At 44.6% G+C, this 22,026-nt stretch overlaps 1 protein-coding gene across 4 annotated transcripts in view; it reads left to right on the top strand.

Annotated features, from left to right (window-relative positions):
• Positions 1-22,026, top strand: part of AGBL4 (AGBL carboxypeptidase 4) — a 1,457,435-nt gene that overhangs the window by 1,331,285 nt on the left and 104,124 nt on the right. For all 4 annotated transcript variants that reach the window (XM_040470173.1, XM_040470176.1, XM_040470172.1 and 1 more), the window contains exon 9: positions 16,977-17,088. In XM_040470173.1, the coding sequence (XP_040326107.1) occupies positions 16,977-17,088 (112 nt within the window). The remainder of the gene's footprint in view (positions 1-16,976; positions 17,089-22,026) is intronic.

The raw sequence follows: 22,026 nt of genomic DNA, 5'->3' as shown, positions 1-22,026 counted from the left end.
AGTAAATTAGCATTTAACTGCAAATGGTGGCAGCTACACATGACTGATAATGCTCTTTATGAGGAAGGTGGCATTTACTAGCCAGACTGCCATATCTGCACCTGGACTGCGGCCTCCAGGAGGAGCAGGGAGGGCCTCCATTAGTTTACAGACTCTACTCCATACTCTACTCATACTGCACAGGAGCCGGCCACAATAGATGATGTCAAAATATAGCAGCAATGTTATGGTGTATAACAGTGACACAGGGCAACTGTACGTCCTGTCTCACTTACTGTGCTCCATTTACACTGGCCTGCTTTCCAGTTCAATCTGAGATTTCATGCCAACTCACAGGAAGGTGTTCTCGGAGCTGCCAGGATAGAGCAGGCCTCCCACTGTGCTCTTTCTAGGCACTCTGCACTGTCCTTTCATAGCCCTGGCCCCAGCTGGTAATCGTGCGGGGATTTATGTGACCATTCATTTAATATCAGTCTCCATCTCTAGACTGCAGACTCCATGAAGTCAGGACTTTGTCTACCTATATCCCCAAAGCCTGGCAGAGTGCCCAGCACAGAATGGGCCTCTGATGTGTATTTTCTGGGTGAATAAATAAGCCCAACAGCAGTGTTTAGTAATAGTGCCCCGGCACAGAGCTACAATCCCAGTGCAGAGTAGCTATGGCTGGATGCCATCCCCTCCCAACCCTTCACTTGCATCTACATGGCCTCCTAAGCCCAACTGTCTTGACCGCATTACACTGAGATGGCATGAATACCATGATGAGCTGCTATTATGATTTACCAAACTCTGGTTCGCAACCACATGTTACTGTACAGGACACTATACTTTTAAATGCACTTAAAAACCATATTTGATCTCTACAACAACTCTTTGAGAAAAGAAAGTCAGTTTTTATTATATACATTTGAGCAAAGGGGAAACCGAGCATATAAAGGTGAAGAACCATGTTCAAAGTCACATGGTGACACTCTGCATTCCCAGGCTTGGCCTCTGCCTTTCAAGCTGGAGGTAGAAGCAGAGAACCGGCAGTCTTACGTTCCCTACTCTCCTGAGCCTTGTTGTCTTTGGGTAAGACACTTCTCTCCACTGGTCTCAGTTTCTCCCTGCCCTCTTGGAAGAAGATAATGAGGTGGAAAGCATCTTCCATCACTTAGTAGGAGCACTGGGCAGAGGCTTTGTCAAAAATGGCATGGCTACTCCATGGATGAACTTGAGGACATTATACTATGTGAAATAAGCCAGTCACAAAAAGCCAAATACTGTATATTTCCATTTATATGAAATACTTAGAGTAGTCAAAATGACAAAGACAGACAGTGGAATGGTGGTTACCAAGGGCTAGAGGAAAGGGGGGAATGGGGAATCAGTGTTTAACCGGTATAGAGTTTCAGGTTTACAAGATAGAAAGACTTTCGGAGATGGATAGTGGTGATGATAGTATGGCATTATGAATGTACTTAATACCACTGAAATGTACACTTAAAAATGATTAAGATTGTGAATTTTATGTCATGTGTATGTTACCACAGTTAAAAAAAAATAAGAATGGTTCTACTACTGATGCCATGTGAGCATCTTTGAAGGGTTCTGGGAGATCTGGGGCCTAGAGGTCTTGAGAGATGGATCTTGTAACTTCAGGTATTATAAAGCCAAGAAGCTGCAAGGCAGCTCCCAATTGGAAGGCCATTGGGGTAGGGGGTGATGGGCTGTGTCGATCACCAGTCGAGTCAAGTCACTGGGTTGGCAATTCTCGATGTCCTGTGTTAGATGTGGCTGCCCACGCCCCTTGCAACATTTGTACACAGTCTCTGCCACCTCCTTCTCCCCATCACTCCCTTTGCGGAGAAGAAGGCCCCACCCCCTCCTGTACCCCACTGCGGTTGATTTCTTCAGAGCATATGTAATGCACGAGTTGCCTTGCATTTGAAAAACAGAACTCTCCATCTCCATATGACAATATGGAACTCTGTGTTGGGTTTGCATTTCTTAATTAGGTGCTTGTCATTGTGTATTCCATAGAGCCACGTATAAGTAAACAGTCATAGACCTTTGAATAAATTTATTGGTTTTATTTATGTTTCTGGGCATAAAAATCTATAATTACCAGGTACAGCCTCAGTATAACCGGTATTTAATGACAATTACTTTTTGTTACCATAGAAATGAGTCCAAAGTAGTTACCCATAATTTCTCATTTCCCAAACCTCACACATGCTGAATTGCAATATTACCATAGTAATTGCCTATTAGTCATCATAAAATACGCAGTTACCCAAAAGATAGCAGGATGCTATGAAATTTCTCATCTTCAGAAAACCTCAGTGCTTCTTGGGAACGTGGAGGTGGGGGAGAGCAACAAACCCCTCTGGGTGGTGCCGAAATGATTCAGCTTCATAGCATGGCACGACTGCAGACCCCGCGGTGGAAATGGATGCTTCTCCCATCTGTGGACGCGCACCACAGTATGTCTCCTGGCCCTGGTGATCTCACATAACAAAGGATGCTCCAGTGCAATAAATCCAATTTAACTAAAGTTTATTGAGGGCCTGCTGAGTGTCAGGCCCTGCGCTGGGCCTTAGGGAAGCAGATGGGAATCAGAGGCAGCCTTTGCCAATAAGAAGCCCTGTGTTTGTATTACAGGGGTGTGTGTGTGATGCCACGGAGGCCTAGATAACAGAGGTAATGTCTAAGTGCCTACTCACTGTACATTAGCCATATCATCTCATTTAACACTTGTAACAGCCCTGTGACAGAAGTAGTGATAGAACCCATCTTTTTCACATGAAAAATTTTTATGTAACGAAACATAACATACTAGAACTAAAGAACACAGTAGGGAAATATTCAATCACTATATGAGGAACCACTGAAATCCATAAGAAAATCTTGAATAACTTATTAGAAAACCAAAAAAGAAAACTAAAGGACATCTAAAGTTAATGCACAAGGGAATTTTTTCAAAGTGGTCAAAAACTAAAGGAGAAAGATTTTTACACAATTCCAATAAAAATGTAATTTCAAAATAACATTTTTAAGGATTCATATTAAGTGCGGTTGATACACAATATTAATATCAGTTTCAGGTGTAAACATGGTGATTTGACAATTGTATACGTTACTCAGTGCTCGCTACAATAAGCCGACGTTAACATCTGTCTCCAGACGTTATTATAAATTGTTGATTTTATTCCCTATGCTGTACTTTTATCTCCAGGACTTACTTATTTTATAACTGGAATGTGGTTCCCCTCAATCCTCTTCACCTATTTTGCCCATCTTCTACCCCTGGCAGCCACCAATTTGTTCTCTGTATTTATGAGTCTGTTTCTTTTACCCCATTAAAAAAAATTTTTTTTAATGTTTATTTATTTTTGAGAGAGAGATAGAGTGTGAGTGGGGTAGGGGCAGAGAGAGAGGGAGACACAGAATCTGAAGCAGGCTTCAGGCCCTGAGCTGTCAGCACAGAGCCCGACGTGGGGCTCGAACTCACGAACCGCGAGATCATGACCTGAGCTGAAGTTGGACGCTTACCGACTGAGCCACCCAGGCGCCCCTGCCCCATTTTAAATACAGAAGGAAGTTGAGGCACAGAGGCAGCCAGGAACATGCCCCAGGTGCCTCAGCAGGAAGGGTCCGAGCAGGTTTATGAATCCAGGCAGCCCCACCCTAGCCTACTATGGAGGTCACCTCCTGCTACATCGTGTCCTGAACTCAGGCAGTGCTTCTCTCTGACTGCCAGTGGCAAGGGAGGGTTTTTGAAGGCTATATAGGAATTCACCAGATACAGACAGTAAAAGAGATTTGCACAGCAAAGTGTCATTAAGCATGGCAGAGGGTGATACCAGACAAGGTAGTCCCAACATACAAACATACATACATACACATGCACAGACATCATAACTTGTTGACCTCGCCCACCTCAGCATCCAAAGGAGGAAACATTTTAAACTTTCCAAAATAGGATAGAACACAGAATTAGCTGTGTAAAATGTAAAGTGCATGGGGATATTCTATTTGTTCTTTGACAGCATAAAAACTGTGCACTTTTCATCAAGCTAGAAATGGATACCAGAGGCCCATTACAAGGACCACCTTACCGAGAGGTGCTGCCAGGCCCTTCTCACTGTGCCTCCCTCCCCATCCCAGCCACACTCTCCCCATTTGGTGGCTCTGTCACAGAACCATAAGCCTTGGAGTGGGATGGGAGCTGAGACCTCTAGTCCAATGCTCTTCCTCAGCAGTGTCCTGAATGACAGCCAGGTCCCCCTCTTCTCATCCACCTCCAGGCTTGGGTGTGGTTCTCTGGCTTCCAAAACATCACCAAGCTGCCAGCTTGGACTCTTGGAGAAGGTTTGGATTCATGCTAAACCCCCCAGCCCATCCCTTCCACTTCACCCCTGAAGGATTATTCTATTTTAGTCCATCTTCTGTGTGGTAGCTCTTCAGCTGTCTGAAGACTGTGTGTCTGCACGTCTCCCCACTGTCCACTCCAACCACTGCCAACTCCTGTTCTCAAAGCCATGGGACTTTTCATATGTAATCTGAAATCCACTCCTCTCCCTATAATTCCTGCTGTCCTCTCAACAAGCTCCAGATGTTTGTTGTTGTCTGTCTTTGTGGCCTAGTGTCCAGAACTGAACAGTTATGATGATGACAATGATAATAATGGTGATGGTGATGATGAACACCTCACCTCTGTTGAACCTCCTGGGCCTGCCACTGTTCTAGACATTTTGCATGTAGTGTTTCATTTAATTCTCAGAACGACTCTGTCATTGTTCTCACCTTACAGATGAGGAAACTGAGGCATAGATAGATTAGGAAAGTCCCGTAAGTTCATAGAGCTAGCTAGTGGAGGAGGAGTAGGAAGGGACCATCACAAGCCTAATTCCACGGACGTACTTCTCCTGATATAGCCCACATGCACATTGCTTCCTGACATTGAGCTCTCCTTAACCTACATCTTTCCACTTGCATTTCTTCTAGGTCACAACTCCCCCACCTTTTCTTAGAGCCTTACAAGAAGCCTGTGACATAGACAGGGTAGGAGTCACTCTCTCTCTTTGAACAAAGAAGTGACCAAGCCACAGAGAGGCTAAGTAACTTGCTCAAGGTCACACAGTGAGTGAGTTCCATCGTTAGTCAAGATGAAGTGCAAGTGACAACAGGGACCAGACAGAGCCTCACCTCCCAGAAACTCTCTCCTGCTTTATGTAACCTGAGCGATGTTTCTAAGGAGGTTGAAAGGACATTGGGGCTGGCAGTGTAATCAGGTGTCTAACCCACAAGTGCACACCGCCAAAACCAATTATTCAAATGAGCTTCCCAGCCAGGTTCCACAGAAAAGGCCAGATGGCTAGATGTCTGTGGAGGCAGCCCCCCATCTCTGTCCCTGCAAGCAGCTGAATAGCATTTCAAAGTTAGAGTTGATAGCAAGTTGATTGTAATAATTGATTCTATGGCAAAGGCAGGCCTCTGAGGAGACAGTAACCCAGAATGAGTGGCTGGGGTTTCTGGAGGAGCAAAACAGTAGAATCAACAACTTTGTCATTTCTAGTCTTAGTTCTTAAACCACTTGAATAGTGTTAGTTGTCTATGTAAAATCCTCCTGTGGCTCCTTGTTCGCCATTAGAAGGAAGCTAAACCCCGTAGCCTGGTATTCAAGGCATGCAGTGTCCAGGAACATCTTTCTCAGGTTCATCTCCCACTGTCCACCTTGCTCTTGTGCTAACATCCTCCATCCGCTCCCCTCACCTTCCTGGGCCGTTGCAGGGCCCTGAACTGGCCTGCTCTTGCTCACACCTGTGCCTTTCCTGGCAACTCTGCTTAAGAAGCCTTTCCACTCAATCATTTCTTCCCCTTCTTCTTTCTGTCTGTTCCTCCCCCTCCCCACCTTCTTTCCCTCAGATGTTGACACAGCACACACTTGATACTAGGCACTGGGGGACTGGGGTGGGCTTTGCCCTGTGCTTGCCCTCAAGGAGGAGGTGTTGGTGAGGTGAGCCTCAAAGGATAAGGGGGAGTTCGCCAGGGGGGAGATTGTCAACATGTTCTAAAACAGAGGAATAATCATGTTAGGTAATAACAGTGTTGATAACAATACAAGCATTAATTGAACTGATACAAGCTACCAGGCCCTGTTCTGTTTTTATGTATTATTTCCACTGAAGATGGAACTCATCATACTCCTGCTCCTACTCTCTCCCTACTTCTACCAATTTAGAAGGTGATTGAGGGATCATAAATATAGGCGTCAAAATACAAGTTTATTATTGGTAAAATCAGGATTTGGAAGGCATGGTTTATCTATGTGGCTAAAATTGGCCTCCTTTTACTTCACCCCAAAGTTCAACTTCGCCACCAGCCCCAAGCCAAGCAGAAGGTGAGATGCCTCTCAGAAGGCATACCATGTGGCAGAGAGGAGGTCCTTCCCAGAAGGGTCACTGATCCCAGCAAGCCAGGCCTGGAGAGTCAGGGCCAACAGGCTCTGCCCCTTTTCTCAAGGGGACCAATCAGATAAGTCTCATTGACTCCCTTGGGGGAGTGGAAACAAGGGATGGAAAGGAAGCCATTCTCCTTATTGCTGGAGACCAAGAGTCCCTGTTGGGGCTGAAAGCAATGGAAGGTTCCTCCCAACAACCCCCTCAACCTGTGAGGTAGGGTCTTGTATTATCCTCATATTACAGACAAGGAAACGGAAGCACATAAAGTGGTTGAACAACTAGCCCAAGGTCCTGAGATATAGGAGATCCAGGAGTCAAAACCAGGGAGCTGCCTTGAAGCCCCAGTGCCTAGCTTCCACCTTACTGCCTGAGCCCTGAGTGAGCAGAAAGTCTTGGAGAATGCCAAGTGGTCTGACATGGCTGGTGCACATGGTCACAGCTGCAGACCACAGTGTAGGTTCACACACCACACAAAGGCACCAGCTAAGAAGGCAGGTGGAGGCTGGCATGCAGCCTAGGCCTGATCAGCCTGTGACTTGGAGGAATTGCATCAGTCCACAGGAAGGGGCACCTTCTTGCAGTTAGTTCATAGGATATAAAATGTGTAAGCCTTGTGGGGTATACAGATTAGGGACATGGTTGAAGAAGCTGGAGGAATAAGTGAGGACCCATTTGTGGAGGGCCCTGGCAGTCATACCAAGACCAAACTATAAGACCAGTTAACATATGTGTGGCACTCATCTCAAACCAGGCAGTTGTCTCCAACATTTTCCACGGCTGATCTCGTTTAATCCTCAAAACGGCCCTCTGAGGTAACAAGATCAACATTTTGCAGATGAGGGCTGAGCCACAGAGAGGCCACACAACTAATATGTGTCCGAAGCCAGGATCTTATCCAGGCAATGTGGCTCCAGAGTCTGCATGCAAACTAAGCCACTTTTCAGGCTCAGACCAGGTGGGCAGGGGTCTCACCTGCTCCCAGAGCTTGTGAAGGCCTAAAGGACTTTTCTTCTCTTTTGCGTTTCCTTTGCCCTTTCTCACTTAAAAAACTCAAAGAGATGATTCCTAACCCCAAGAGCCAGTGCACTCCTTTAGAAAATGTTCCCCCTTGGGTCTTGTTAAATGATTCTTTTGACTCCTGTCAGTGTTCTTATGGAGGGAAAAATAATCTATTGGTTCTGGAATGAACTTCCAGCTCTACTTTTTATAGCTATGTGACCTAGGCCTCTGTTTCCCTGTCTTTGAAATGTGATGATAGGGTTTTATGAAATCTTGGGTCCTTCCAATTGGTGACTGGCTCTCAGAATTGTTTTTTCTTTAGTAATTTTTTTAAGTTTATTTATTTTGAGAGAGAGAGACAGAGCGTGCACACAGGAACAGGGGAGGGGCAGAGAGAGGAGAGAGAGGATCCAAAGCAGGCTCTGTGCTGTCAGCGCAGAACCCAATGTGGGGCTCAGACTCACGAACCATGAGATCATGACCTGAGCAAAACCAAGAGTCCAACGCTTAACCGACTGAGCCACCCAGGAGCCCCAGAATTGTTTTAAGTCACAATGTGGAACGCCCCTGCCCCAAGCCTGGTATTGCTGCCAAGCAGGAGACTGGAGGGAGGAGGCTGAATCCCCAGAGCACATGTTCTCCATGAGAAGGGAGAGGGCACTCCAACAAAGCTTCTCCTTATCCACTAGTAATAAGTTCTGGGAGAAAGGGCACAGGAATTTTAAGGTTAAAGATGATCCCTTTTCCAGGTGTGGTTTGAGTACTCCCTTTCCCGATCCCACCACCTTGCCAGAAAGGCCACCATTACAGGGTAAAGATCTTGCTGACCCTTGGAGGTAGGAAGTCCTACCTCATTCTAGCTCTGCTATGAACCTTGGGAATGTTCTGAACCACCTCACATGCACACACAATTTGTGCACTGCCCGAAGACTCCTGGTGAAGGGCCAAGGCCAACTGTGACTGCTCCCAACCACATGTCTGGCCAGAGCAAGCATACTTCACCCATTCGAAAGGGGCACCTGCTTGCTAACTTGGAGGGGGTACCTTTTGTCAACTTGCATAAAGGGGGTACTTTTCATGTCAACTTCCACTTGAGATTCAGTTTCCCCATTTAAAAATTAAGGATGTTGCATCCACCCCTCACCTCACATGAGTCCCCTCACTCGGGTGCTGACTTGACTCCCAGGACTGGTAAGAGAATAGAGAGAGGGGCGCCTGGGTGGCTCAGTCGGTTAAGCATCCAACTCTTGATTTCGGCTCCGGTCATGATCTCACAGTTCCTGAGATGGAGCCCTGCACTGGGCTCAGTGCTGACTTCTCAGGCTGCTTGGGATTTTCTCTCTCCCTCTCTCTCTGCCCCTCCCCCTCTTGCAGGTGCGTGTGCATGCTCTCTCTCTCTCTCTCTCTGTCTCTCTCTCTCTCTCTCTCTCTCAAAATAAATACACATTTAAAAAATCAAGCATAGAGTGATAGCTAAGAATATAGGCTTTAGAGCTGGCGGACTGGGTTCAAGTCTTGCCTGTATCACTTATCCTTTATGGACTACGACAAATTACTTACACTTTCTGAACCTCTATTCATACAGTTTAATGGAGGTTTGGCTGTGTATCTGGCACTGTGCTAGTATGAAATACTCAATGGCAAATGAAATAGATTCACTTCTTGCCCTCCTGGTGCTTTCAGGTCTTTGAGCAAAACAGATGAATTTGTCCAAGGTCACAAAACTACTCAGTGGTAGATCTGGGACACAAACCCAAGTCTTTCTAACTCGGAACGTATTTTCTTATCCATCCTCTGCTTTACCTTTATAGCCCAGGCCACATCCTTGTTGTGATAGTCTAAGAGGGAATGTGAGGGAAATCCTTTAAATATCCTAGTGGTGGTGATAGGGAGTGGGATATATTAGAATTATCCTTTGTGTTTGGGACAAAGGACGCTGCCCACTGTCCTCCATCTCCACCATAGTAGAGCCCACTCCACCTGCTAAGCATTTTGCAGGAGCTGTTGATGACAGATTGCCTGGCATTCCGACACTGGCCAATCAATACAGCTGGAAGGTGCCTCAGGCCAAGGGCAATTGAATCCCAACCTTTTAGTGACATTAAATAAAGCAATATTTATTTTGCTTTTGGTGCAAATATACTTAATCCAATCCAGCTCATTGGTAATGCTGGAAAACTGCTGCATTTGAGAGACAATTGCATGTGTGTCTCGTACACTCTGCCTGTCAGTGCCACCCTTCCAGGAGCATATAGCCCCACAGTGCTCAGATGAGATTGATCTGGAGCCACCAAGCTGTCTTATTCTCTATCCTTTAGAGATGAAAAGGAAATCATAAGGAGGGGAATTAAAATCATTGCTCTCATTCTAGCTGCCATTATGACAGCTAGGATGGGCATGATGCCCTTAACAAGATGGAGCTATTTATTTGCCATTTGAATAATATTCTCTGGAACTATGGGCAGAGGAGGAAGAGACCAATAAAGGAAGACCAGATAGGAGTAGCTTGGGGTCTCTTTCTTGGATCACACAGTCTTACCCATGGCTGGGGGGACCTCGAAAAGTCACTGTAGACCATCCTTGCATCCATAAGATCTTGGCTCAAATCCCAGATCTATACCCTAGTAGTTGTCAAATGATCTCCTAAAGGTCAAATCTCTCTTGGATTTTATTTGCTCACTTATAAAATGAGGATTAATAATACCTACCTTAATTGGTTATTGTGAAAGCATCTAGCTTGTAACAGATACTTAAATCCTTTTCAAAATATGTCTTTAATACCTAAACTTTGTTTGCACGTCTTCGGGGTATTCATTCATACATTCGTTCATTCACTCATTCATTCAATAGATATAATGAACCTTCTCTGCACCTGGGTCTGTAGTAGATAAGTTGGAGTGGAGGTGGGCAAGATGACACAAACATAGTCCCTGCCCTCACTGGGCTCACAGTTTGGAAGAAGAAACAAAAGATAATAAAGAGTAAGAAAAAAAAAATAGTCAAGAGTATCTCCAACTCAAGAGAATAAAAGCATACATTATATGGTTACATATAAATTTGACTTCCACAAATTTGGATTTTCTTTTTTTTTATTTTTTAAATTTTTGTTTATTTTTGAGAGAGAGAAAAACAGAGCATGAGCAGGGGAGGGGCAGAAAGAGAGGGAAACACAGAATCTGAAGCAGGCTCCAGGCTAAGAGCTGTCAGCACAGAGCCCTATGTGAGGCTTGAATTCATGAACCATGAGATCATGACCTGAGCCAAAATAGGACACCTAACCGACTGAGCCACCCAGGCATCCCTGGATTCTCTAGAATGATCCCAATGTCAAATATTGTGTCTCATTGGCACCATAAAGAGCCCCATTTATGTCAGGGCATGGGTCCTGACTTGGAGCTCATGCAGAAATTTTGTGGTAAAAATAAATAACAGAATAGAAGAGCACCAAGAAGACAGAGACCCAGGATTTCACACTCAGTGACTCTAAATTGGCAATCATACTGTAAGAGCTCGACATCTGGAGGTCACCTTGTTCATTCCTCCGTCTTTAGGCAGATGGTTTGGGTCCTGAAACCACTGAAGAGAAAGAGCTGCATCAGCCCTGCCCTCCTGGTGCTTATAGCCTAGTTAAGGACAGAAGCATAATACATCAGTTGCCTGTTAGAAATATGTATAATTTCCAACCATTCTCGCTTCGCTGACGGCCCATGTCACACCCTCTGCCTGGAATGCTCTCTCAGGACTTGACTTTTGGCAAATTCCCATCCCTTCTTCAAAGTTCAGAGCAAGTTAAGAATTCCTAGAGGCAAAGATTGGGTCCCATGTAAATCTCGAATGTTGAAAAATGCATGCAATTAATGTTAAGGTATTGGCAATCCTTGACTATTTGGTGTTTCTTTTAAAAACTGTATCAATCCTTTTCCTAGAATATTTTGTTTTCTTTGTATTTTAACTTTATCACTAATGTGTGTTTCCTTCAAGTCCCTAACTTTGGAGATAAAGCCCAATCATTGATGCTTTAAAATCATATAATAAGATTTATAGCAACATTATTTACAGTAGCCAAGATATAGAAACAGCCCACGTGTCCATCGATTGATGGATGGATAAGAAGATGTGTATACATACACAATGGAATATTATTAATCCATAAAAAAGAATGAAACCTTGCCATTTGCAACCTTGCCATGGATGGAGTTAGACATTATAATGCTAAGCAAAATAAGTTAATCAGAGCAAGACAAATACCATATGATTTCACTTATATGTAAAACTTAAGAAACAGAACAATGAGCAAAAGAAGAGAGAGAGAGAGAGAGAGAGAGAGAGAGAGAAACCAAGAAACAGACTCTTAACTATACAGAGTAAATGGGTGGTTACTAGAGGGGACGGGGGTGGGGGGAAGGATTAAATAGGTGATGGGGATTAAGGACTGCACTTATTGTGATGAGCATAGGATGATGTATGGAGTCGTTGGATCACTATATTGTATCTCTGAAAGTAATGTAATACTATATTTTAACTAATTGGAATTAAAATAAAAACTTAAAAAGTAAAAAACACACACAAAAAAACAACCACAACAAAAAAACGTATAATGAGACAGCTGGACGAGACCTCCCTGAGTGAAATACAACCTCCTTGTTTTATAAAGAAGAGCATGGAGCCAGGGGAGGGGAAGTGACTTTCTCAAGTTGATATAAACATAAAGGGCAAGACCTGTCCTCCTGGCCCCCAGCCAGGTGGGGCTCCTGCATCTTCACTAAAGTGTTTTCTTTAGTAAATACCCACCTGCTGATAGACTATTGCCATGAGAAGTGTTCTTTAAAAATCAGCTCAAAAAGTACCCAGCACAGGTCCTACTCACTGAAGAGTTTCACAAGTGCTTTAAATTCTACAGAGCTCTAGGATTCTTTGAGGATTGAGGTGCCTTGAGTCACCAGCCACACTTTATTTTCATCAGCAGGCTGGATTAAGGTGTTGACCTTTGAGGATCTTTGCCTTTAACTCTTTCTCTTAAGTTTTGAATCTCACTCTTTTGAATGAAAGAGGCTTCCTGGAAGCAGCATGGCCAAATGGGAAAACCAACTTGGGCTAATTCACCCTGATTCTAGTCTGGGCCTTGTGGAATACCAGTTAGGTGACCTTGAATGAATAGCTTACCTTCTCTGGACTTCAGTGCTCCCACTTAAAAAATGGAATCCAGCTGTGTGCCTGGATGGTTGTAAGAACTATATCATAGGAGATTGGAAAATTCTTGGGAAAGCATGAAATGCTCATTCAACAACTACTTCTTCAATGTCTACGATAGTCCAGACTCCTTCTCAGGCCTAAGAATACAAACATAAATAAGATATCATCCTTACCCTTAAAGACTTCATGATCCAGTGGGGAAGACAGACTCAATTAATTACTATATCTTTTGCTGTAACCAATCTGATGGAGGTAGGAAGGGGAGCAATGGATGCTATGGGAACAAAGGAAAACTACCTATCCCACATTTGCAGAGAGTAAGTCAGCAAGCTTTCCTGGAGGAGGTGACATTTAGGTTCAGACAATTTCAATAATACCAGAGTCCCCACCACTGCCACTGTCATCACTGGCTACAATTTATTTAATATTCAGTCTGTTCTGAGGATTCTGCTGGACCATTATTAGTTCATGTTCACAATTCAGGAAGTCAAGGTTGTTTTCCTCATTACACATACAATAAAACAGAAGCAAAAGAGGCTTCAAAAAAAGAAATGTTAAAAAGATCACATAGCTAGTAAGGAGTACAACCAAAGCTTAAACCCAACTGTGACTTCCAAATCTTCTGGTCTTCACAACACTGCCTTACAGGTCTGTGTGACTCTCAGAGGCAAGGCTGAGACTAGTGGAGGAAGTCACTGGGAGACAAATTTCAGCTAAAGAGAAGAAAGACTTTTCTAGCAGAGCTGTCCCAGAATGAGATAAGCTGCCTGGGGAGGTGGTGTGTACCAGGTCATAGAAATATCATGGAGCAAGCTGGTGACTTAGCTAAAACATTGCTTAGGGCATTCTTATCTGGAGGCAGAGGAGAGGTAAGTAAGCTAACCTTCTCTAAGGAACAGTCGTTTGTGATTAAGTCCTATTAACAACAATGTTCCATTCCAAGTTTTTAGATGATCAGTGGAAGCTGGAAGAACTCTGGGAGCATAACACCCAGACCCATGGTTCCATCTTCTTGGTGACCAGCCACTGGGAAGTGAACAATATAGGGGCCTGCTGGAGTTTTCTATAAATTAGGCTACAGAGTTATATGGTTAAGGATGCTTTCCGTTAAAGAAACAAGGACTAATTCCAGCCACTTAAGCAAAAAGGGAATTTATAGGAAAGATCACATTTGGAAAACAAACAATTAATAGACTGGCTTTGGGAGGCAGAAAATTGGCTCTTGGCAGAAGTAATCTACTTCTGTACCATGGTGGCACTGCTGTACACCTGACTTCCTGGGGGAAGTGGCTGTTGCCCGAGTCTGGTTTCCTGTTGCTGCCCTGGCTGGCAAATCACAAAGAGAGAGCATGTGGCTCATCTGGTCTTCTGTGGGAGGAAAAAAGGCACCACCATAGTCTCATCATCTGTAATGTTGGAGGAGCATACTCTTCCCAACCCTGTCCCATCTAATCATAGGGTTAGATGCTGGGCATTCCCCCAAAGAAAACAGGCAAATGCCTACTACATTAGGAACATGGACATGCACTCTGATCTGCCTGATTCCCAGACTGGAAGAAAAGATATGGGGTATCCCTGACCACTGCTGTCTACTGCCCATTCCAGGCCCCTGTACACTGCAAACTTATTAGTCTATGTCACTCCTATAGGATGTAGAACAAAATAATAACAGAGGCACCTGGGTGGCTCAGTCAGTTGAGCGTCTGACTTTGGTTCTGGTCATGATCTCGTGGTTCTGTTTCGGATTCTGTACGTGCCTCCTTCTGCCCCTCTCCTGGTCATGCCCTGTCTGTCTCTGTCTCTCTCTCTCTCTCTCTCTCTCTCTCTCTCAAAAATAAATAAACATTAAAAAATAATAAAAATAAAAATAAAACAATAATAAAATGTTCAACAAAACAACAACATAACATTTTTAAGTTGTTATTATATGTCAGAACCCATGCTAAATTAAGTTCAATACATGTGTTTATCTCATTATATAAGTGGACATAAGCCTGGAGCATATCTTCTTTCTCCTGTTAGCCTATGTTCTTAAAGGCCAGGAATGAAGTCTGCTTGTGAACCATTCCTGACATCATCTGTTTTCTCTCAAGCACTTTGTTTGTAACCTCTCTGGGTTTCAGTTTCCACATCTGCAAAATGGGAATAGTAATAGCACCACCCTCATAACATTAACTTCAGTTACGTATTTTGTATTTGGTAAAGTACTTAGTTCTTGAGACCAGAGTAATGTCCGCAAATGTTCTCTTGATTGTGTTTGCTTCATTGGGTGATGATGTTGTAACCTAGATGTAGGGCTATCTCTGTTCTTACTCTGCAAGCAGTAAAAAGCCAGCATCAGCACCGGGTTGATCTCAACACAGCAATACAAAATATAATAATAATAATAATAATAATAATAATAAAACTCTTTGCCAGGAATTCAAAGCCCTTCACATTTCACCGCCACCTCCCTTTATAGCCTTACCGTCACCACCTCCCCACTACATACTCTATGACTTAGCCAAACCAAACTGTCCGCTATTCCCCCAGTATCCTGGGTGGATTCACAGTTCCTTTCTTTGCTTCTATATTTCCTTTCGCCCCCAACACCTGGAAAAATTCTATTCATCCAGCAAGTCTCAACTCAAATGACTTCTCCTCAATGATGCCTTTCCCCATGTGCCTCATGAAACATTAGCTATTCTCCTACAGGGTTCTGGCAATGCTTATTTTAAGTGACAAGGGGAAATTTTTATTTACCACTCCCCATTTTTACCCCAACCATCTTGAAGGAGAGGTAGATTCCCAGTACAATCCTTTATTTTTCTGAGTAGGGTGATAGATGGGGGATAGAAATTTAATAAATTGAGAGAGGGTTAAACTATATTGCTTAAGGAAAGAGAGGAGCTTGGAGGATAAGATGGGGGTGTAAAATAGTGAATCAGAGGGATAGAGGAGAAAAAGGAGGACAATTGAGGCTCAGAAGACAAAGAGAATAATACCCATCAGTTTTGAATCTGGTTAAAAATCTGCAAAGAGCAGACTTTTATCCTGTAGGTGATGAAGACCTATAGATGAATCTTGATTAGGAAAGCAAGCCAGTCAGATCTGTGTGGGAGACAGTCTGGGGATTATAATAGGATGGCCTGGAGAGAAGGAAAGTGGCAATTAGAATTGTGAGCAACCACAGAGTTTCAGGAACTTGTACCTCAGCCTGGGCTGGGCTGGAGAGTACCTAGAGTGTGTGAAGGCCTGGTGGATGGTGGCATGGGGACAGAGACCTGGAGGTGACATCTCTTCCCAAGTCTAAGCAGGGCTTTGAGTAGATCTGAAGTGAGAAAAGGAGGAAGAGGGAAGAGAAGAGAACCAGAAGCCATGATTGCACTTGTCCTAGTGAGGTTATTTAATGTGCTCAAGGGAGAGTATGGAGAAGGTGGTCAGGATAGCCTCCACTGAGCTGGTGACATTTGAACACAGATTTGAAATAAGTAAGAATGAGTCATTAAGATATCTGGAGGGAGAGTATTTGGGCAGAGGAACAGCCTATACAAAAGCCCTGAGACAAGATGCACCTGGTGTGGTGAAGGAACAGTGAGGACTCCAGCATCTGGCACAGAGAAAGCAAGAGGGATGGTGGTAGGAGCTGAAGTCAGAGAGGTTGGCAGAGAAGGACCACATGGGGACTTGTAGCTTGTGGAGGGCTTTACTCTGCATATAATAGGGACCATTTGAGGAAAGGGACATAATTTTACTTATGTTTTAGAGGATCACCCTGGATGTTATGTGGAAAATGGGGGTGTAAGGGGAAGGTAAGGTGAGAGGTGGGCTGGGAGGATGTCAGGATGGAAATAAGACCAGGTAAGAGATTATTACAATACTTGGGACCTTGGTCCAAGCTAAAGGTAATATCAATGGAGGTGATAAAAAGGTGTTGATTCTTAATACATTTTGAAGGTAGAGACAATGGGTTACCTATGGGTAGGAGACAGAGGAATAATAGGGACACCAGTGACTTCAGCCTGAACATTTCTTTCTACTGCTCTGTGTAACACATCTACATATATCTGCGCTCTCAGAGAGTGGATACTGAAGTCAGACTCGTCGACAGAAATATCTGAACTTCTCTGTGACTCAGTTTCTTCTCATGTAAAGTGGGAATTATAACAGTAGTGGCTTCATAGGGTTGTTGAAAGCATTGAATGAATTAATGCATGTAAAATGTTTAGAACTGTCTCTGGCAAAAAATAAAGGCTAGATAAGTGACATAATGATTGTTCCTATTCCTAACTGTATTTTGGTAAGTGAGAAGCTTGGTTTGTCCTGTTCATACTGACTCTGACTTTGGGTATTACCCAGGTGCTCTCTAATGGGGTTTGACCTGAACCGTCACTGGCTGGATCCCTCTCCGTGGGCTCACCCTACCCTACATGGAGTGAAACAGCTCATCATCCAGATGTACAATGACCCAGTGAGTAACCAAACCCATTCGGCACCTGCTGGTTTTATGCCTTAATCTGGGAAAGGGCAGCATTGTGCTGGGGATATCTACTAGGAACTACAAATTAGGAGTGCAGGGTCAAACTAGGGTGGGTATTAGGCCTGCTGGTCTCATCTCTAAATGAGTAGCTTCCCCTCCCTTCACAAATACTGGGTTCAGTTGGGTTCAGGAGGTCTCATGGGATAAAGGAAATATATTGAAGCAGATTCACATTTGTCAAGGCTCTTTGGCTATAAGCAAAAGAAATACAACTTGAAATATGCAAAATAGAGAATTTATTACAAGAGTTCCAGAATACTGTAGACTGGGCCTCCTCCCCTGTAGGAGACAGGTGTCAAGTGTCACATCTAGTGACTCCCATCGCTGGAGAGTGATTCGCTCTCATTTTCTAGTTCCAGTTCCAAAAGGACCATGACTGGCCTAGTTGGGAGGACACGCTACCACTGGGCAAGTCAACTGTGGCCCCAGAGGCAAACGTATGTAAGACAGGACAGCCTCACTGGAACCACATGGTTGGACTTAGGGGCTATGGTGGTGGTGATGGTGGTAGTGAACTTGTTCCCAGAGAAGAGGGCCTGCTATTCCAGAAAGAAGGAGAACAATGGGTGTCCATATTGAGTTTTCTCATAGGGGTAAGACTTTTAAGAAATAGAAGACATTGGGGTTTCATAGGTTAGAGAAAGGAGGATGACCATAGTCATTCTATCTCTGAAGAGCTATCAGAGAGGACAGGACAGACATCTTCTGGGTGGAGGCCAAAGGTAGAGGTAAGGCCTGTAGAGAAATAGAACTTTTTAACATTTAGAGCTGCCTGAGCCAGAGTGGGTGTAGGAGCTGTGAACTTTGCCTTACTAAAAGTGTTCACCTTGAAGCTAAATGACACTGTCAAAATGGCGTATAGAGGAGATTCAGTTGGAAGATGCTGTAGTGAGATGGCATCTGAGTCTCTTCTAACTTTGATGAGTATGATTTCATGATCCCTTGATTTCCATAGCCCCTAAGTTTTTTTCTGATCTGGCTGGTTATAGATATTCAATAACTATTGGTTGAATTGAATTGGATTAACTATGGCAAATCGTGTTATGCCAACTGTAATGTGGTTTATAGATAGAAAACAGTTATTCACTGAGGGGACTATGAGGAATGGCTTTAAAAAAAAAAGACATGGGACAGTGATAAGGTAGGAGCCATTGAACAAAATGGTATTTTAGATGAATCCCTGTGGAGAGAGGTGGGGGGCGAGGCATGGAGGAGGAACCAAAGTGAAGGGGGTTAGGTTTGCTAAAGAGAAGAGGCTTCAGCCTGCCATTGCTATCATCAATTGGAAGTCATTGGTTTGCTCACAAACAACTGGGCACTCGTCCATGCTATAGAGCATAAATCAGGCAAGAATGAGTGACAGAGATATGTAGACACTTTCTGTGCCATGAATAGGTTGCTCATCAGCTGGCTGGAACTTAATAAACACATGGGGAGGCTGAGCTCGTTGCATAAGCTGTGTTGTTCCTGACAGTCCACTCCTTTAAGTCCTAAGCAAGAACAGGGAGCACTAACCTGAGAGTCAAGGATCCCAGTTCCCTCCACCTCTTCTCTTTTCCCCACCCCTCTCTCCCTGCCCAGGCTTTTACTCCAGTCTTGCCTTCCTTATTGCTACAAATATTTATCAAGTAGTTTCTACATACTAGGCATTGAGGCTTTTTCTAGTAGTGAACAAAACCCTAACCCTTGCAATCTGCAGGGAAATAGACATTAAGTAAATACTGGTAAATACAGATTTACAAATTGTGTGTGGAGTTACGGGGGGAGAAAAAAGCACCAAGAATGTAACCTGTGGGTAGGATGGTTATAAGTTTTGGCTTGCCTGGGGGCAGTTCCCACTTATACCTGTTGTCCTAGAGTATGAACAGTGCCCCCTTTCGCTCTTAGAAGTGTCCCAGTTTGGATGATAAATTATACCGTCTCTCTACTTAAAAGCTATGTAAAAGCACTTAGCAGAGTACCTCGTGTGTAGTAGATCCTCAACAAACATTATTTGGATTGGATTAAAAGTCACATTTGACTTTAAGGGACATTGTGTCCAATTGCAGACACTGCAGTACCCAAAAGCATCTGCCCTAATAGCTTTAAAGGCTTTCTACTCCTGACCTTCACTGTTGCGCACATCATCATAATCACTCAACCCAAAGCTGTGTGAACTGCCAGGACAGCTTCTGGCCTTGTTTCTAAATGCTCACAGCCTCACTCCTTCATCCCAGTGGCCTTCTGCTTGACAGAATCAGCAAGCAGGGGATCAGCAGATCCTCACTGGTGGGCAGGGACTATGTCTGTGAGCATCGTCGTTCCTCACCGAACCCCTTCAGGTTCTAGCTGGATGCTGGGAATAATCAGAGCTGCTGTCCACCCCTAAGGAGTTCACAGCCTGGTAGAGACAGGTATTTACAGGCAGTTATTCCAGGTGCACTTGTAGAGGGAGGCACAGGGGCTGTGGGAGCCCATGGAAGGAACCCAACCCAGGAGACCACACATGAGCTGATGCGTGAAAGATTCCCAGGGCAGGGGAAGCTTTCCAGGAAAAGGAGACATCTGTGCATCTGCTTTGAGAGGGAGGCACCCTCAGGAGATTTCCAAGTCATTCATTGCGGCTAGTACTAGGAGCAGACAGAAGGGCAGAGAGGGTTATGATACAGGGTGCAATTTGGACTTTTAAGCAGGGAAATGATAGGATCAGGTTTGCATTTCAGAAAGACCCCTCTGGTGTCTATAAGGGGGCCATTTTGGAGGGTCAGAGGGCCAGGCTAGAGGCTGGAGACCAGTAGAGCTTACTGCTATAGGCTTGGAGAGACATTATGGAGGGAGATGAGGTCAGCTTAGTGCCTGGCTGATTGGATGGGAAGGGGTCTTGCATGATGCCCATCGTTTGGCCTGGACAGTGGAGTGGATGTGGTACCCTTCCTGAGATGAGAACTCAGGAGGGGCAGCAAGCCTGGGCACAAACTTTAGACATGTTGACTTTGAAGTTGAGCAAAAGTAATATGTCCAACCTACACTGTGAGTCTCAGGCACGAGCTCTTCTGTGTCCCCAACTGACAACAGGAGCCTGGTGTCCTGTGTTGATGATGGCATTTACTTCAAAGGCTGCTTTCCTAGCCCTTTGCTCACTAAGCCCTTTCCCCCACTCTATGGGTCTTGGAAACTTAGTGATGATCTTGACCATGGAGTATTTCACCCAGAGGACTGTACTGGATCTCAGACAAAGTGTTTTATGCCCCACTCCTGGGACAGCTCCCTGTGGACAGCCTGGCCTTTGTTTACCAGTTGTGATGAACTGTCCCCTAGGCAGAGTCTGGCTGATTCATCTCAGAGTCGCCAGTGCCCAGCAGGGACCCAGCTCTGAGCAGGCACTCAGTGTAAATGCTGAGCAAATGATGAAGTAAACCAGAGCCTCTGTGAGTTGGTTTTAATATGATTTCCCTGATGAAAAGAAGCAACTGGGCCGTATTACCTCTCCCCAGTCTCACCTCCCACTCAGAGTGTCCTGGATGCTTCCACCACCATCCATGTGTCCTCTTTTCCTGAAGACTCTGGTGTATGGACATAAGGCCTCTCCTAGGTTTCCCTGCAACCTGCTGAGATTGTCCTAAACTCTCAGGGACAAAACCTGAGATGGTATTACCTGCTCTGGTTCCCACGACACAGGCTTCTGGTCACCTTCACTAATATGCTCCATTAGTAGCCTCAGCCCATTCTACCCACCATTGAACTTGGCTTTCTCTGACAACCCAGAGCCCCCTCAGATCCCTGGGTTTCAGTCTTCCCACCGTCCAAACATGTCTTACTCGGGAGCTGCTCTTCGACATTTCATCACCTTCAGTGGTGAAGACCAGGGGAGCCAGTTCCATCTCTGCTCTATATCCAGGTTTCTCCTTTCCATTCTGAAGTTAGGTCTGAGTACTCTACCTCTTCCCCAGGTAATTAGCCCCAGAAATGACATCACCTTTCAGGTGAGAGCTCATCCCTACCCATGGAAATTTGGCTTTATCCTGGCACACGCACCATCAGCCACACAACCAGAGCCACTTGCACACAAGAGCACACACAGGGCCCTCCTCTCTCACCTATGTCCAGTTACAATCTTAAAAAGTTAAGCCCATTTACGAATGAGCTTCCTAGGAAGCTCAATCTATAAGTCTACTAATACCTAACAATGTGAGAGGCACACCCAGAGAAGTGTTCGGCAAAGATAAACAAAAAAGCAGGTGTTGCTTTAAAATGCTCAGTTACTTGAATGAAATGCACATTTCTCAATGCATGGGCAAGACCCTCTGTAACCTCTGGGGTCATAGAGATTAATGGGGCAGGATCTCAGGTCAGGAAGAACTCATAATCTGATGGGAAGTCCAGACTCTTAAGAACAATTTTAATCCAAGGCAGCCAGGAAGGTGTGCTATGGTAGAGAAAATGCAATGCTTTGGAAATATGGGGTTGGGAGAGATTCATCCAATATGTGTGGTGTCTGAAGGATGGTTTTCTCAAGGATTTTGGACTGGGCCTCTAGCAATGGCGGCTGTAGTTTAGGGGTGAGGGAGGTTACAGGGAAAGGGGAGAGGGCATTCCAGGGAAAGCTCTCACAGAAGTGAGAGAGGCCTCAGCTGCTGAGCTGGTATGCAGGATTTATGACAGGCAGCGCAAGAGGGCAGTGTGAAAGGCAGATGGGAAGAAGCTCATGGGTGAGTGAACATGGAGCAAAGGAATTTGGCTTCTTCCTATGGCCCTGTGCTCTCTTCTCATTAAAATCAAAGTCTTAGGCCCTCTTTTGCATTGATTTTTGAGACTATAGATGCTGGAGAGGATGTGGAGAAATGGGAACCCTCTTGCACTGTTGATGGGAATGCAAATTGGTGCAGCCGC

The sequence above is a fragment of the Herpailurus yagouaroundi genome, unplaced genomic scaffold (assembly GCF_014898765.1).
Source record: "Herpailurus yagouaroundi ecotype Mexico unplaced genomic scaffold, PumYag 77, whole genome shotgun sequence".
In the NCBI taxonomy this organism is placed as follows: domain Eukaryota; kingdom Metazoa; phylum Chordata; class Mammalia; order Carnivora; family Felidae; genus Herpailurus; species Herpailurus yagouaroundi.
The sequence above is the reverse complement of the archived record's forward strand: the minus strand, read 5'-3'. Positions and strand labels throughout refer to the sequence as shown.